This window comes from Plenodomus lingam (genome assembly GCF_022343315.1).
Source record: "Plenodomus lingam strain CAN1 chromosome Unknown contig_12, whole genome shotgun sequence".
NCBI classification, from domain to species: domain Eukaryota; kingdom Fungi; phylum Ascomycota; class Dothideomycetes; order Pleosporales; family Leptosphaeriaceae; genus Plenodomus; species Plenodomus lingam.
This window is the reverse complement of record NW_027093930.1, coordinates 510,762-521,530: the sequence shown is the minus strand read 5'-3', so window position 1 is coordinate 521,530 and position 10,769 is coordinate 510,762. Positions and strand designations below refer to the sequence as shown.

The 10,769-nt window shown below is 47.5% G+C and overlaps 7 protein-coding genes across 7 annotated transcripts; 5 read left to right on the top strand and 2 right to left on the bottom strand.

Moving 5' to 3' along the window:
- Positions 1-235: 235 nt before the first annotated feature.
- On the top strand, positions 236-1,826 carry IAQ61_001408 (uncharacterized protein). Its single transcript, XM_003839660.2, has 2 exons — positions 236-662; positions 712-1,826. Exons 1-2 carry the CDS (start codon positions 315-317, stop codon positions 1,384-1,386), a joined length of 1,023 nt encoding a protein of 340 aa, XP_003839708.2. The 5' UTR covers positions 236-314; the 3' UTR covers positions 1,387-1,826.
- A 61-nt stretch (positions 1,827-1,887) lies between these two features.
- IAQ61_001407 (uncharacterized protein) lies at positions 1,888-3,898 on the bottom strand (the record flags this gene model as incomplete). Its single annotated transcript, XM_003839659.2, has 4 exons — positions 1,888-2,032; positions 2,093-2,932; positions 3,008-3,613; positions 3,672-3,898. The coding sequence occupies 4 exons, from the start codon at positions 3,896-3,898 to the stop codon at positions 1,888-1,890; spliced, it is 1,818 nt and encodes a 605-aa protein (XP_003839707.2).
- A 1,306-nt stretch (positions 3,899-5,204) lies between these two features.
- IAQ61_001406 (uncharacterized protein) lies at positions 5,205-5,640 on the top strand (the record flags this gene model as incomplete). Its single annotated transcript, XM_003839658.1, has 3 exons — positions 5,205-5,230; positions 5,289-5,397; positions 5,482-5,640. 3 exons carry the CDS (start codon positions 5,205-5,207, stop codon positions 5,638-5,640), a joined length of 294 nt encoding a protein of 97 aa, XP_003839706.1.
- A 1,285-nt stretch (positions 5,641-6,925) lies between these two features.
- Positions 6,926-7,393, bottom strand: IAQ61_001405 (uncharacterized protein; the record flags this gene model as incomplete). The annotated part of the gene is made up of 1 exon (XM_066095086.1): positions 6,926-7,393. The coding sequence occupies one exon, from the start codon at positions 7,391-7,393 to the stop codon at positions 6,926-6,928; it is 468 nt and encodes a 155-aa protein (XP_065954934.1).
- Positions 7,394-7,455: 62 nt separating this feature from the next.
- On the top strand, positions 7,456-7,893 carry IAQ61_001404 (uncharacterized protein; the record flags this gene model as incomplete). The annotated part of the gene is made up of 1 exon (XM_003839657.2): positions 7,456-7,893. The coding sequence occupies one exon, from the start codon at positions 7,456-7,458 to the stop codon at positions 7,891-7,893; it is 438 nt and encodes a 145-aa protein (XP_003839705.2).
- A 201-nt stretch (positions 7,894-8,094) lies between these two features.
- IAQ61_001403 (uncharacterized protein) lies at positions 8,095-8,871 on the top strand (the record flags this gene model as incomplete). The annotated part of the gene is made up of 2 exons (XM_066095085.1): positions 8,095-8,196; positions 8,269-8,871. 2 exons carry the CDS (start codon positions 8,095-8,097, stop codon positions 8,869-8,871), a joined length of 705 nt encoding a protein of 234 aa, XP_065954933.1.
- An 811-nt stretch (positions 8,872-9,682) lies between these two features.
- Positions 9,683-10,027, top strand: IAQ61_001402 (uncharacterized protein; the record flags this gene model as incomplete). Its single annotated transcript, XM_003839655.2, has 1 exon — positions 9,683-10,027. The coding sequence occupies one exon, from the start codon at positions 9,683-9,685 to the stop codon at positions 10,025-10,027; it is 345 nt and encodes a 114-aa protein (XP_003839703.2).
- Positions 10,028-10,769: the final 742 nt, after the last annotated feature.

Genomic DNA, 10,769 nt, shown 5'->3' with positions numbered 1-10,769 from the left:
AGCTATATTATATTTTAAAGTTACATTATACTAAAAAAATTCCTAGTTTCCCTTAGACGCTCTACTAAAGCTACGCTAACCCTTTATATAAGTAGCCTGTGATTAGTCTAGAAGTTTATATCTAGCGCTAACTATATAATTAGCCTAGAAGTTTGCAGATATTTGCTAGCGCCGCAGGCGTGCATTTAGCGGAGCGTCTGATTCATGAGATAATGCTAACAGTACTTATCGATCTCCCGTCGATGCTTAGTCAGACGGACGACTCGTGACGTTTTGATGATCGACTTGTGCACTGCCAGCATCTGGCAAGAGAAATGAAGCATTTAAATCTCATCCAATCAGTCTTGCCGAATACCTCGAGGAATCCGACGCTCCTCTCCTGTCGTGCTCATCAGCGTATTTGGAAGTACCCTGCATCTCGCACCATGACATCTGACGCACCCATCCCACAAACCTCACTCCTCTTCGATAAACAACCCGCTTTCATCTACGGAACAGCATGGAAGAAAGACCAGACGAAAGCGCTCGTAAAAGAAGCAATCGTGCAGGGTTTCCGACGCATCGACACCGCAGCACAGCCGCGCCATTACCAAGAGGCCCTGGTGGGCGAGGCGCTCCGTGAAGCGTATGGACAAGGCCTCACCAGCCGTAACGAGATTTATGTATGTTTACACATGCACATGAGGTGGATTTTGGCTCATGGAATACAAGCTGCAAACAAAGTATACCACGCCAGCGGGTCAAGACATGAGTAATATGCCCTATGATCCCTCGTCGCCCCTTGAGACGCAGATCCATACCTCAGTTGCATCTTCCCTACAAAACCTGCGAACAACCGAGGATCCAGAACAAGGCGCATATCTAGATTGCCTATTGTTACACTCGCCGCTGCCGACACTCGAACAGACGCTACAAGCCTGGAAACTCCTGGAATCCTACGTGCCCAACAAGATACGCTCGCTCGGCATCTCAAACGTCACATTACCGGTACTGGAAGCCATTTACAAAAGCAGCACTACGAAGCCGTCTGTGGTTCAGAATCGCTTCTACCCGCAGACGGGTTTCGATGTGGCCCTTCGCGCATTCTGCACGAGCCACGACATCACGTATCAGAGTTTTTGGACGCTGACTGGGAATCCTGCACTGCTACGGTCTGAACCAGTTGTCAGTCTTGCGCAGTATTGCGCGGTTGAGCTGCCGGTCGCACTTTATGCGCTTGTCATGAACGCGGGTATCATGGTCTTGAACGGGACTACCTCAGCTAGTCATATGCGACAGGATCTGGATGGACTGCAAAAAGTACGAGCATGGATTGAGACTCATCCTGGAGACTGGAAAAGTCTGGAGGAGGCATTCAAGGCGTTGATTGAGGGTGCTGCGCGCTGAAGTCGACTTGGCGTGGGCTGGGATGATGTGACAACATTCATGGCCTTGTAGATGTTCGAACATACTCTGAGAAGAACGTGTGTTGGTACTCTTCAAAGAGTTGCAGCAGCAGGCCTGGTACGAAATCCACATGCACTATCTCATGTCGAATGCGTTTCTGCATCTCCGGCGCTCGACATCCTCTGCAAATCTACCAACTGCAGAAACTGTCGATGCCCAGCTTTTCGATACCTTCCGCTAGTAAGAGATTCAAAAGCTGCGATATAGGAATCTAAGGATTACGACCACGAGATACCAGTGTCACCAGTGGGAGAACCAATTGTTGCACATGTGTATCTTGCGCAGAACATTGATACTGGAGAGGGAACGGAATGGTTAGATGAATAATGAATAGTGGTAGATAAGAAATAACTTGCCAGAAGCTCGGGAGTCAATGCAAGAACATTCTATGCAAATACAGAGTACCTCAGATAATACCATTCACGTGGTGGCACGACGGTATTACCGCGTCTCACTAACAGTCACTCCAGCTTGCTTCGAACACTCGGGGTCATCTGTATGCCCAACATCCTGAACATGAAAATTCGGAAGCATAGCGGCCGCGGCAGTCTCATCCGCTGTACGCTTGTTGCGTCTTTGGAAGACCCTAAAGCATCCAAGTCAGCACACCTCCTCGCAGCAGTGCAAAAATGAATGGGATGCTTACCAGATAGCCGCAAGCGCAGCGAGCAAGATGGGGACTCCGAGGCCGACGCTGAGGCCAATGATGAGCTTTATGTTTACGCCTTGGATTTGGCCATCCAATGCATCATCATGGATATCTGTGGGTGACTCGTGATTGGGTTCGACGTAAGCAGTAGGCTGTCCCGAGGTTGCCTTGATGCTTTTGGCGTGCGAGCCAAAGGTGATAGGGCTCTGAACACCTTCAAAGACAGATTCTGGGAAGGTTGCCTCCACGCCAGAAGGAACAGCAGTTACGAGTGGCTTGACGGTGGTGGCTTTGGTCGAGACCTGCGCTGATGCAGGACAGGCCGCAATACCGGTAATAGTGCAGCTCACACCCGTAGTCATTAGTGTTGTGCTGATAGTCGTCGTGGTAAGATCATCTTGCTTCTCTCCTACAGCGGTGATGCTTGCCTGAGTAGGCGTCGGTGTACCTTTGATGGCGCAGACCTCTGCAAGCGTCGTCGTGTAAACAGCCGTCGAGGTTTCTGGGACAGGACCCCAAGTCTGAGGGTCCAGTCCATGGAGATCGACAACCATGGATGCACCAGCAATGGCACCGACAGCGAAATTGAACGCCTGCACGACCTTCATTTCGCATTCCTCGTCTTCGGGGGCATAGGTGACGTTTGTGACGAATTCGGCTACGTTGGCAAAGACGGCGACTTCGATCCCAGTTCGCATCTCGTCGATCGCGCTGAAGTCTGTAGATGGAGGTGTGCCTACTTCTACGCCGCAGTGGACGCCTACACGAAGGGCGGCGGAAATGACTACGCCTCCACTTTGGACTGTTACTGGTAGAAACTCGAATTTGCCGCCATTCCTGCGGGAAGCAAGATCAGTTCATTTGTCACAATCAATTAATACCAAGTCGGGTGAATGTAAAAGTCAAACTTACACTACCAGGTCCGTGACATTGTTACCAAAGAGATCGAGATCCATCGTAACTCCATCATCGAGCATGATGTGAATGCCACTGCTTATATCGATCTCGCCGTCGATCGCCAAGATCAAATCAACCTGGACAACGAAACCGAATTGCACCGGTCCAACCGCAAAACCCGCGGGAGTGTTGGAGGAATACAGGTTCAGTTCGTAAGTTGCGCCTGCAGACAGGACAGTGTCCACTGCCATGTACAGCTCCAAATCATCGAATTGGAACCGTAGATGACAGTCTGGCATCGGAGGGACTGAAAGGTCGAATTGATATGGAAAAGTAGGCAGGTCGAAGTCTGACCAGTCAAAACCGTCACCAACGTTGGTTAATACAGAGTCAGTATAGTTGTCGAGATAGTTCGAGATGTCTGATGCGAGTTGACCAACATTCTGCCGAACAGATTCAGCGGTAGCATTGTAGGCGATGCCCATATCGAAGCCATCACCTATTGTGATTTGAGCTGTAGCAAGCCCACGAACGTAGCAAGTGGTGCAAGTGACTTCGATACTAGCATTAATCTCTACACTGCTGTTGCCACCGTTCTCAGAACTCTGTGTTCCGACTTCGCTGCGCTTTGTGGTCAGCTTTCTATCAGACAGAGTGGGACCTAACCAATCCAACTCACACGTGCAGTAGCGTGGCATCAGTCCAGCGCCTCGCGAGATTGATTTCACTCTTGTTCTCGTAGCGCTTCTCCAGGTTCGCAATTGCCAGACCTTGCCTGATGGATTCATATACATCTTGTACAGTGTTCCCGGGAGCGCTTCGTGTCTGGAGTGAAGATGTGGGTGGCGAGGCTAAAACGTTATAGCCTGGCCATAACAAAAGATACGTGAATCTAGAAACGAGCATCCTGATTGTTGTAGAAAATCCCAGGATACTGGCCAGTGTAAAGTTTGAGACCGTGGTGAATGCTGTGAGAGTATCATAGAAATGATGGCCGGCCTTCTGTCCCTTTTTACAGAAGTCATCGCACGTAAAGGATAAATTTGGATACAGCCTATATGCTTTTCATGTCACCATCCTTCATGACAAGGCATACTTAGGGGCTGGACCATTTTAAAATAACGTAATTACAGCATGGGTAAAACGTCGTCTCGGACAAATGTTGAATCCAGTGAGTTGAAGCGACCACATAGGTGGTGAGAAGAATTTTTGTGATCCTTCGATAGCCTTCGTGTATAAGGTTCTATGATAACTTTGCATCCTCTCAAGATTACTACAGCAGATCCTAAAAGTCATACGCTGCACAGGCTACAGCACAGAACATCCTAAATGCTTCGTCTGACAGACAAAACATAACATGAGTGGCCTGACTAGTTCATCCGAGGGGCAGTGTTCGCCAGGTTCTGAACATGGCTTTCCTCATTTCCAAGATCATACCACAGTGATATTGAAAGTCCGATTGTGGAAGGATCTTGGCCCATGGCACACGCAGGATGCAGGGGCTGTCATAGAGTGAGTGCACTTGGCCAAGAGCTTTACCCCAAATTGATTGTTGGTGACACCAGCCCATGCCTACTAGCCAACATGTGGTTGGCGTGGGGGAGCGACATCTCCCATGGCGATTCAGGATCCATTGCTAAGACCTACGCCGCAAGGCTGAGGCCGCCTATGTTTCGCTTTCTGAGAGGTATGCTGGCTTGCAGTGCGCATATCTCTTGATTTATTAAATTGTGTACCGGTAAAGCCCAGGTTTTTTTTTCTCGTATGCATCTTTAGTACCAAGAGGTTACGCTGATGTGCATATATGCACAATCAGGTGCGTGTCCTCTATCAGATACTGCCAAATTGTATTCAATAAGACTCCTCATGACGATGTTTTCACTATAGTACCTTGAATGGCTGAGAATATTCAGTTCATGATAAAGACGTGGGAAATGTGATTTAAGTTGGGAAGACGGGGTGATTAGTTCCCCAGACCCACGTCATACACTAGTCTGTATTCAGTCAGGGTCTCTTGGCGTGCGCAACATCACTTGCCGCCCGCGTCGCATGTCCATGGCTCTCACAATACTCAGTCTCGCGGAAGGACCGTAACATACCAACATTCACTCGATCTATATTCTCTGGCTACGGGTGCCAAATTATAGTTCCACCGCATCTCCAAACATCATCTTCAGGTTGCGCAGAAACCAACACAGCCTCTGGCGCAACCATGTCGCAGGCATACGAGCGCGAGCAGTATGCAACTTCGTGTTGATACAAGATGTTATAGAAGCACTACTGACCAGTCTCGTAGACAGAATGACTCCAGACTAGATGAGCTTGCTAGCAAGGTCTCAGCGTTACGTGGCGTAACAATAGACATATATGACAATGCGCGAGACCACCATATCATCGACAGTACTGTACGTCCATTCGATGCCTTCCTGATTCCACGTAGCCCTATATAACAATTGTTTCAAGTCCATGATTGCTGACTTTACGTTCAGAGCGAAACATTCTCCACCTTCGGTACGACCTTGAAAGGCAGCGCATCCCGCCTCACACGAATGGCACAAGCAGGCAACAAGGTCGCCATATTGAAACTTGCGGGCATAATAATAGCGACCGTGGTGGTGTTGTACTGGATATGGCACCTTATTTTCTAATTGGATCGTATGGATCTCAATTCGTCAACACGACGTTTCGAAGTATGCCCTCACCGGCTGGAGAATGCAACCCTCGTGCGTACAAAGATCGAAGAATTGGCATTCAGCAGTGCATGCCAGTGAGGAACCTGCAGGGCAAGTTCAACATTGTATGTCGATGGGCTTCAATCGACTCGACTTCTATAAATAGTAGCATGGATGGCGTTGAGCAAGCAGGAATTCATGGGCGATTTTGCCTTTAATTGAGGTATATGTTTGATACCGCATCTCATTTTCAAATCCATATCACGCTCGCGTTAGAATCACAAGCATATGTCGTACATATAGTGCTTTTCGCGCCCCATTCGCTCCTGGCTGTTAGCTTTTAGATGCATTGAGTCGCGTCTGCGAACCATCAAATCAGATTACGATGGCACTTCAAGGTCAGCTAGATGATCGCACGAACTTGTTCGTATCATCGTCCTTTGTTCCACCTTCCTGATTCTCTCCTAGTACTCCACCAGATTCTGCATGTACATGTTGACACTTGAGCAGGTTCTTAAATATAGATCGTAATCCGCGGAGCTTTCAAAGAGCGCCTACATACATGTGCTATTGATGCATTTTTGTTCGATGTCAACTTCCTCCGATTCGATCATCCAACACTGATGAGGCAGTAGGTGAGATGTTCGCACACAAAATTCTCCAAGAATTGAGCTGTTCCACCAATTCTGTCGTGTGGATTTAAAAATCACCTAATGACACGTCGCACGAATTTAGTACATCACGGGTATTGGCCAAGATTCCAGCCAGCATCCCGAGCGCTACACACCTACATTTTATCGTTCTGTTTTACCTACCTGATGTGAGTTAGTACGAGCATTTGTGTTTGAAAAGGTATGTTGAGATCATCTACTGGGACTGTCGTGGAATTTGGTAATGTGTTTGGTTTGGTCCCCGTACAGCATAGTTGTTTGCTGTCCTCTCATCATGCATTAGCACTGAACACCGCATGGCTTCAGAAACCAGGCAGGTTGACTCCAACAGTAGCCCATTATTTATAAAGCAATCTTTCCTGTCCCTTCTCTTCTCTAGCACTCGTCAACGCCTCAGGCGTTCAGAATTTCTTCTTGCATGATTTTATTGAAACAATTCTTCTATGGCAGAAGTTGTGGCAACACTGGGTTTTGTGGTAAATGCGGCCCAGTTAACGCAATGGGGAATTCAGTTTATGATTTCATTCCGAAAATATGTACAGAACACTCAACCAGCTGAAGAAATCGAAGAGAAGCGTCGTCACTTGCATTCAATCCTCGATGAACTCAACGTAAAGGCTGCCAGGCTCTGGTGGCAGGCCTCCTACAAAATTGGATGGGCAGATGCCAGCTCCAAGAACGGCGCTTGTATCTTCAGCTGAGGAGGTAATCAAGATTTCCTCCCAACTCGAAGCCGTCTTAGCCGAGTACGACCCAGCTGTCATAAGATCTTGTTGCAATAAAATGAAGAAGTCTCTGAGGTACCACTTCTCGGGTCGGCAAACAGTGGAAGGGCTCCACAACAGACTCAAGGAGATTATCAGACAGTTGGAGACATCGGTTCTTGTGGACCTCAGGTATGCTTCACCTATGCAGAATAGTACATTCGAAGTGAGCTGACAGAATGTAGAAAACAAATCAAGAAACTGGATCACGAAACTCTTGCAGCACTCGATCAGCACATTCGAAAGATAGCGCGATTCCCCGATGAAGGGATTTTGAACTGGCTGAGCTTGCATTAATCGAAGGCGAGAAGACACGAGCGTTGGTAGTCGAAGAGCACAGAACCACAAGAGATACCATGACTACAGGATTGAAGCGAGCACAAAATGACTTGCCCAATACAGAAACCAATCTGAACGATCACGTCGATAGCGGGTTTGCAGACATGCGGAAAACTGACTCAATCGAGCATGCCCAAGAGAAGCTACTACGCAGTCTGGAGTTTACAGAGCAGTTTACTCGCTACAATGCGATCAAGGAAAAGTTCGAAAACACATTCGAGTGGATATATGATTCTGAGCAGCAACAAGCCAAGTCAGAATCTGGAACTATATCAAGAAGATGCAGCCAAAAGCTGAAGGATTGGCTAGTGTCGGACCAGCCTTTGTTCTGGATCCAGGGAAAGCCTGGGTCAGGAAAAAGCACATTGGTGAAATTCCTGTACGAAGATGGCCGCACGCGCGATATCCTACAGAAGCAAGACCCAAAAGCCATCGTCGTCTCAGCATATCTGTGAAATATTGGAGCGCCAGAGCAACGTCAGCTCCGATCCATGCTGGCTTCGTTATTGCATCAAATACTCAAGCAATTGCCGGAAACCATACCCAAATTATTGAACGAGATGAAAGAGTGTGGTGATAAGAGACTTCCTGAGCATTGGTTAGAGAATTCTCCGCGATCAGCGCTCTGCACTGCTGTCTATTTATCGCACTCTACCATGTACCTTTTTATAGACGGTCTTGATGAAGTTGAAAATTCATACTCAGAGGGATATCACGATATTAAAGACATGCTCGAGCTTCTTTGCCAGAAGCCCAGGGTAAAAACTTGTGTGTCAAGCCGCCCTCATCCTATATTCGAGAGAGCATTCAAAGTGTATCCAAATCTCCAGCTACAAGACCTCACGTACGATGATCTGAAGTATATCATCAAGAGCAAGCTCGAGAACCAATTCACCAATTCCGAGGCACAGCCTCAGGATCTCCAAATATTCCAACCACTTGTTGGTCTCATACTCAACAAAGCAGAAGGTGTCTTTCTCTGGGTCGTTCTCGTAGTATCGAACATATCAAGTGGACTTGACGACTACGATGACGCGGCATCGATCCTTAGTCGCGTAGAAACGCTACCTGAGGGGCTTACTTCCCTTTATCGACACATGCGGGACCGTAGTAATAAGGGAGCCGACGGTCTCCGCAACAAAGGGGCCAGATTTCTCAAGACGCTTCTCTTCCAGCAGCTTGTACATTCCATTGACCTTCGAGACCAGTCATCAACCCTTCACCACTTCGTGGTTATGGATACCTCCATTCAGCAAGAATATCTGGGTGCTGGAACTTATGCGACAGAACAGCGACTGCTCAAGAGGTGCGTGGGATTTCGAAAGCAGTTACTGGCTAGATGTGCGGGCTTGGTTGAAGCCGACAAAATTGAGGATGATAGCATCGACTGTCTACTGCACGCCCGCGTACGGTTCATACAAAAAACCCCGTGAATTTTCTGACCGAGCACATCGAGGGACAAAACGACCTGGCTATTGATTGTAGCACGCCAACTTACTTCTATATCTGTAGAATTCTGGCCATTTCCGTTGAGGTTTTGATGAGTAGACAATTTCCCGTGCTTGCGATTTGGTCAATCATCCCAACATACCTGGAACATATCTGTGGGCGGCGCACACAATTGATGCTGTATGAGGAGCACCTGGCCTATTTAGTTTTTAGCGTCGCGCGGAGGACCCTGAGTCGAATACTGGGGTGGAGCACAGTTCATCTTGATTTCATGGCTATAGCTGCCAGCTTCGGCATCACAAACTATGTCAAAATTAACATCCGAGGAGTACTTGGCCATCTTTCGAGAACCTGGCGCAACTAGTCTCAGCCAGCTTTATAGCCTATAAAGCGAATCTCGAAACGCCTGTACTTCTGACACTTTGGACGTATCTAGATGATAATGTGACACTCATACTTGATCAGCGTCTAAGTGGTGATATGTCCGATACAAATCTGCGTAAGGGCTTTTCCCGCCATACGATCCAAGCAGTGGGTCCTGGAGTACTTGCTTGTCTGGATACACTTGATACATTACCAGATGATCAAACAGAATGTATGTACACCATTCTTGCCGAGTATGCTAACATCGTGAATGATATACGGAACGCATGCTTGACGAGGCTCTACGGCACTGGAAATGACACAGCGGCAACCGCACCTCCTGCTGCATTAAAGCTAGGAACCACGAACTCGAGCATCAAGCCCATATTATTGATACGGGAATAGGTATCCGACGGTCAAATTTTCGGCAAAATGATTCTCCTGGAAGAAGAACAGGATCAACTCCTTGCAATAGCCTTTTCCCGTCCCCAGAACCCAGATGATATGCTATGCCACGTATACGAGTCGATTAATGGTCCTGAATTGAATTCAGATAAGATTGCCGATGCCTTGATAAGAAAAAATCTTATCTCGTCGAAGAGATTCTGGTTACAATCCCATACCAAATGGCTCATTTATGAATACATCCGTGATGTATCACCAGCCGATCCGTGTGGGGAAGGACTGCTAGATGGCAGTTGGGACCCAACATATAAACAACTCATCAACGCCTTAGCCCTGATTCCACATGGTGAAGAAGCAAAAAAGCTTTCTTAATGTACTGCCGGGGACAGGGCAAATGGTGGGACGATTTGAGAGCAGTCCACCATGGCAAACTCATGTTACCACAACTCTAGTCAGACTACAAGACTGCTATCTTACCAACCACCAAACAATTATTCGAGGCTTGCAATTTCCGTCTACAATATCTAGGTGGACAACAAATGCGTACCTGGCTACTTTATTCACCCGCGCTGGGGGCAGGACATGCGCGTAATTCCCGAGCGCAAAGGAAGCTCTCACCATATACACAAAAAGCCAAGGGGACAAGCATTCCAGATGAACCATTCGACGGATGAAGGCCAGAAAGGGAGGGTCGCCCAGAAGAGCTGGAACACGATGGTGGAAAGTAAATTGGCGGTTGGAAGAGCAGTGCAGTAAAAGAACATCACTGCGATATATCAAAACCAGTACCGGAAGTCAGGACAGATTGAATCTCTCAAGAGCTGGATTTCATTCTATGGTTGGACAGCAGTGTAGTGGAAAAGCACAAATATTCCTTATTTTTCGTGGACGATTTTCCTAATTGTAACCGTACTTTGAACCGTCTCTTTTAACAAACTCATGGCTGCAGACGAGGTTCAAAATCTCAAGTTGTCGCGACACATATACAAATATGTGTGTTATTTTACTTTGTTTCAATGCTCGATCCTGCGCCCGTATATAAATATACCAGTGCCTTTTCTCCTGTGGTACCGTGCACTTCTCTGATAATCCACAAGGCCATTCCGGCTCTGAG

Excerpts from the sequence above, each read along its gene's own strand:
- IAQ61_001408 (XM_003839660.2), top strand. The coding sequence starts at position 315 with ATGAAGCATTTAAATCTCATCCAATCAGTCTTGCCGAATACCTCGAGG. Across the intron at positions 663-711 it reads CCAGCCGTAACGAGATTTAT|CTGCAAACAAAGTATACCAC; the intron begins GTATGTTTACAC and ends ATGGAATACAAG.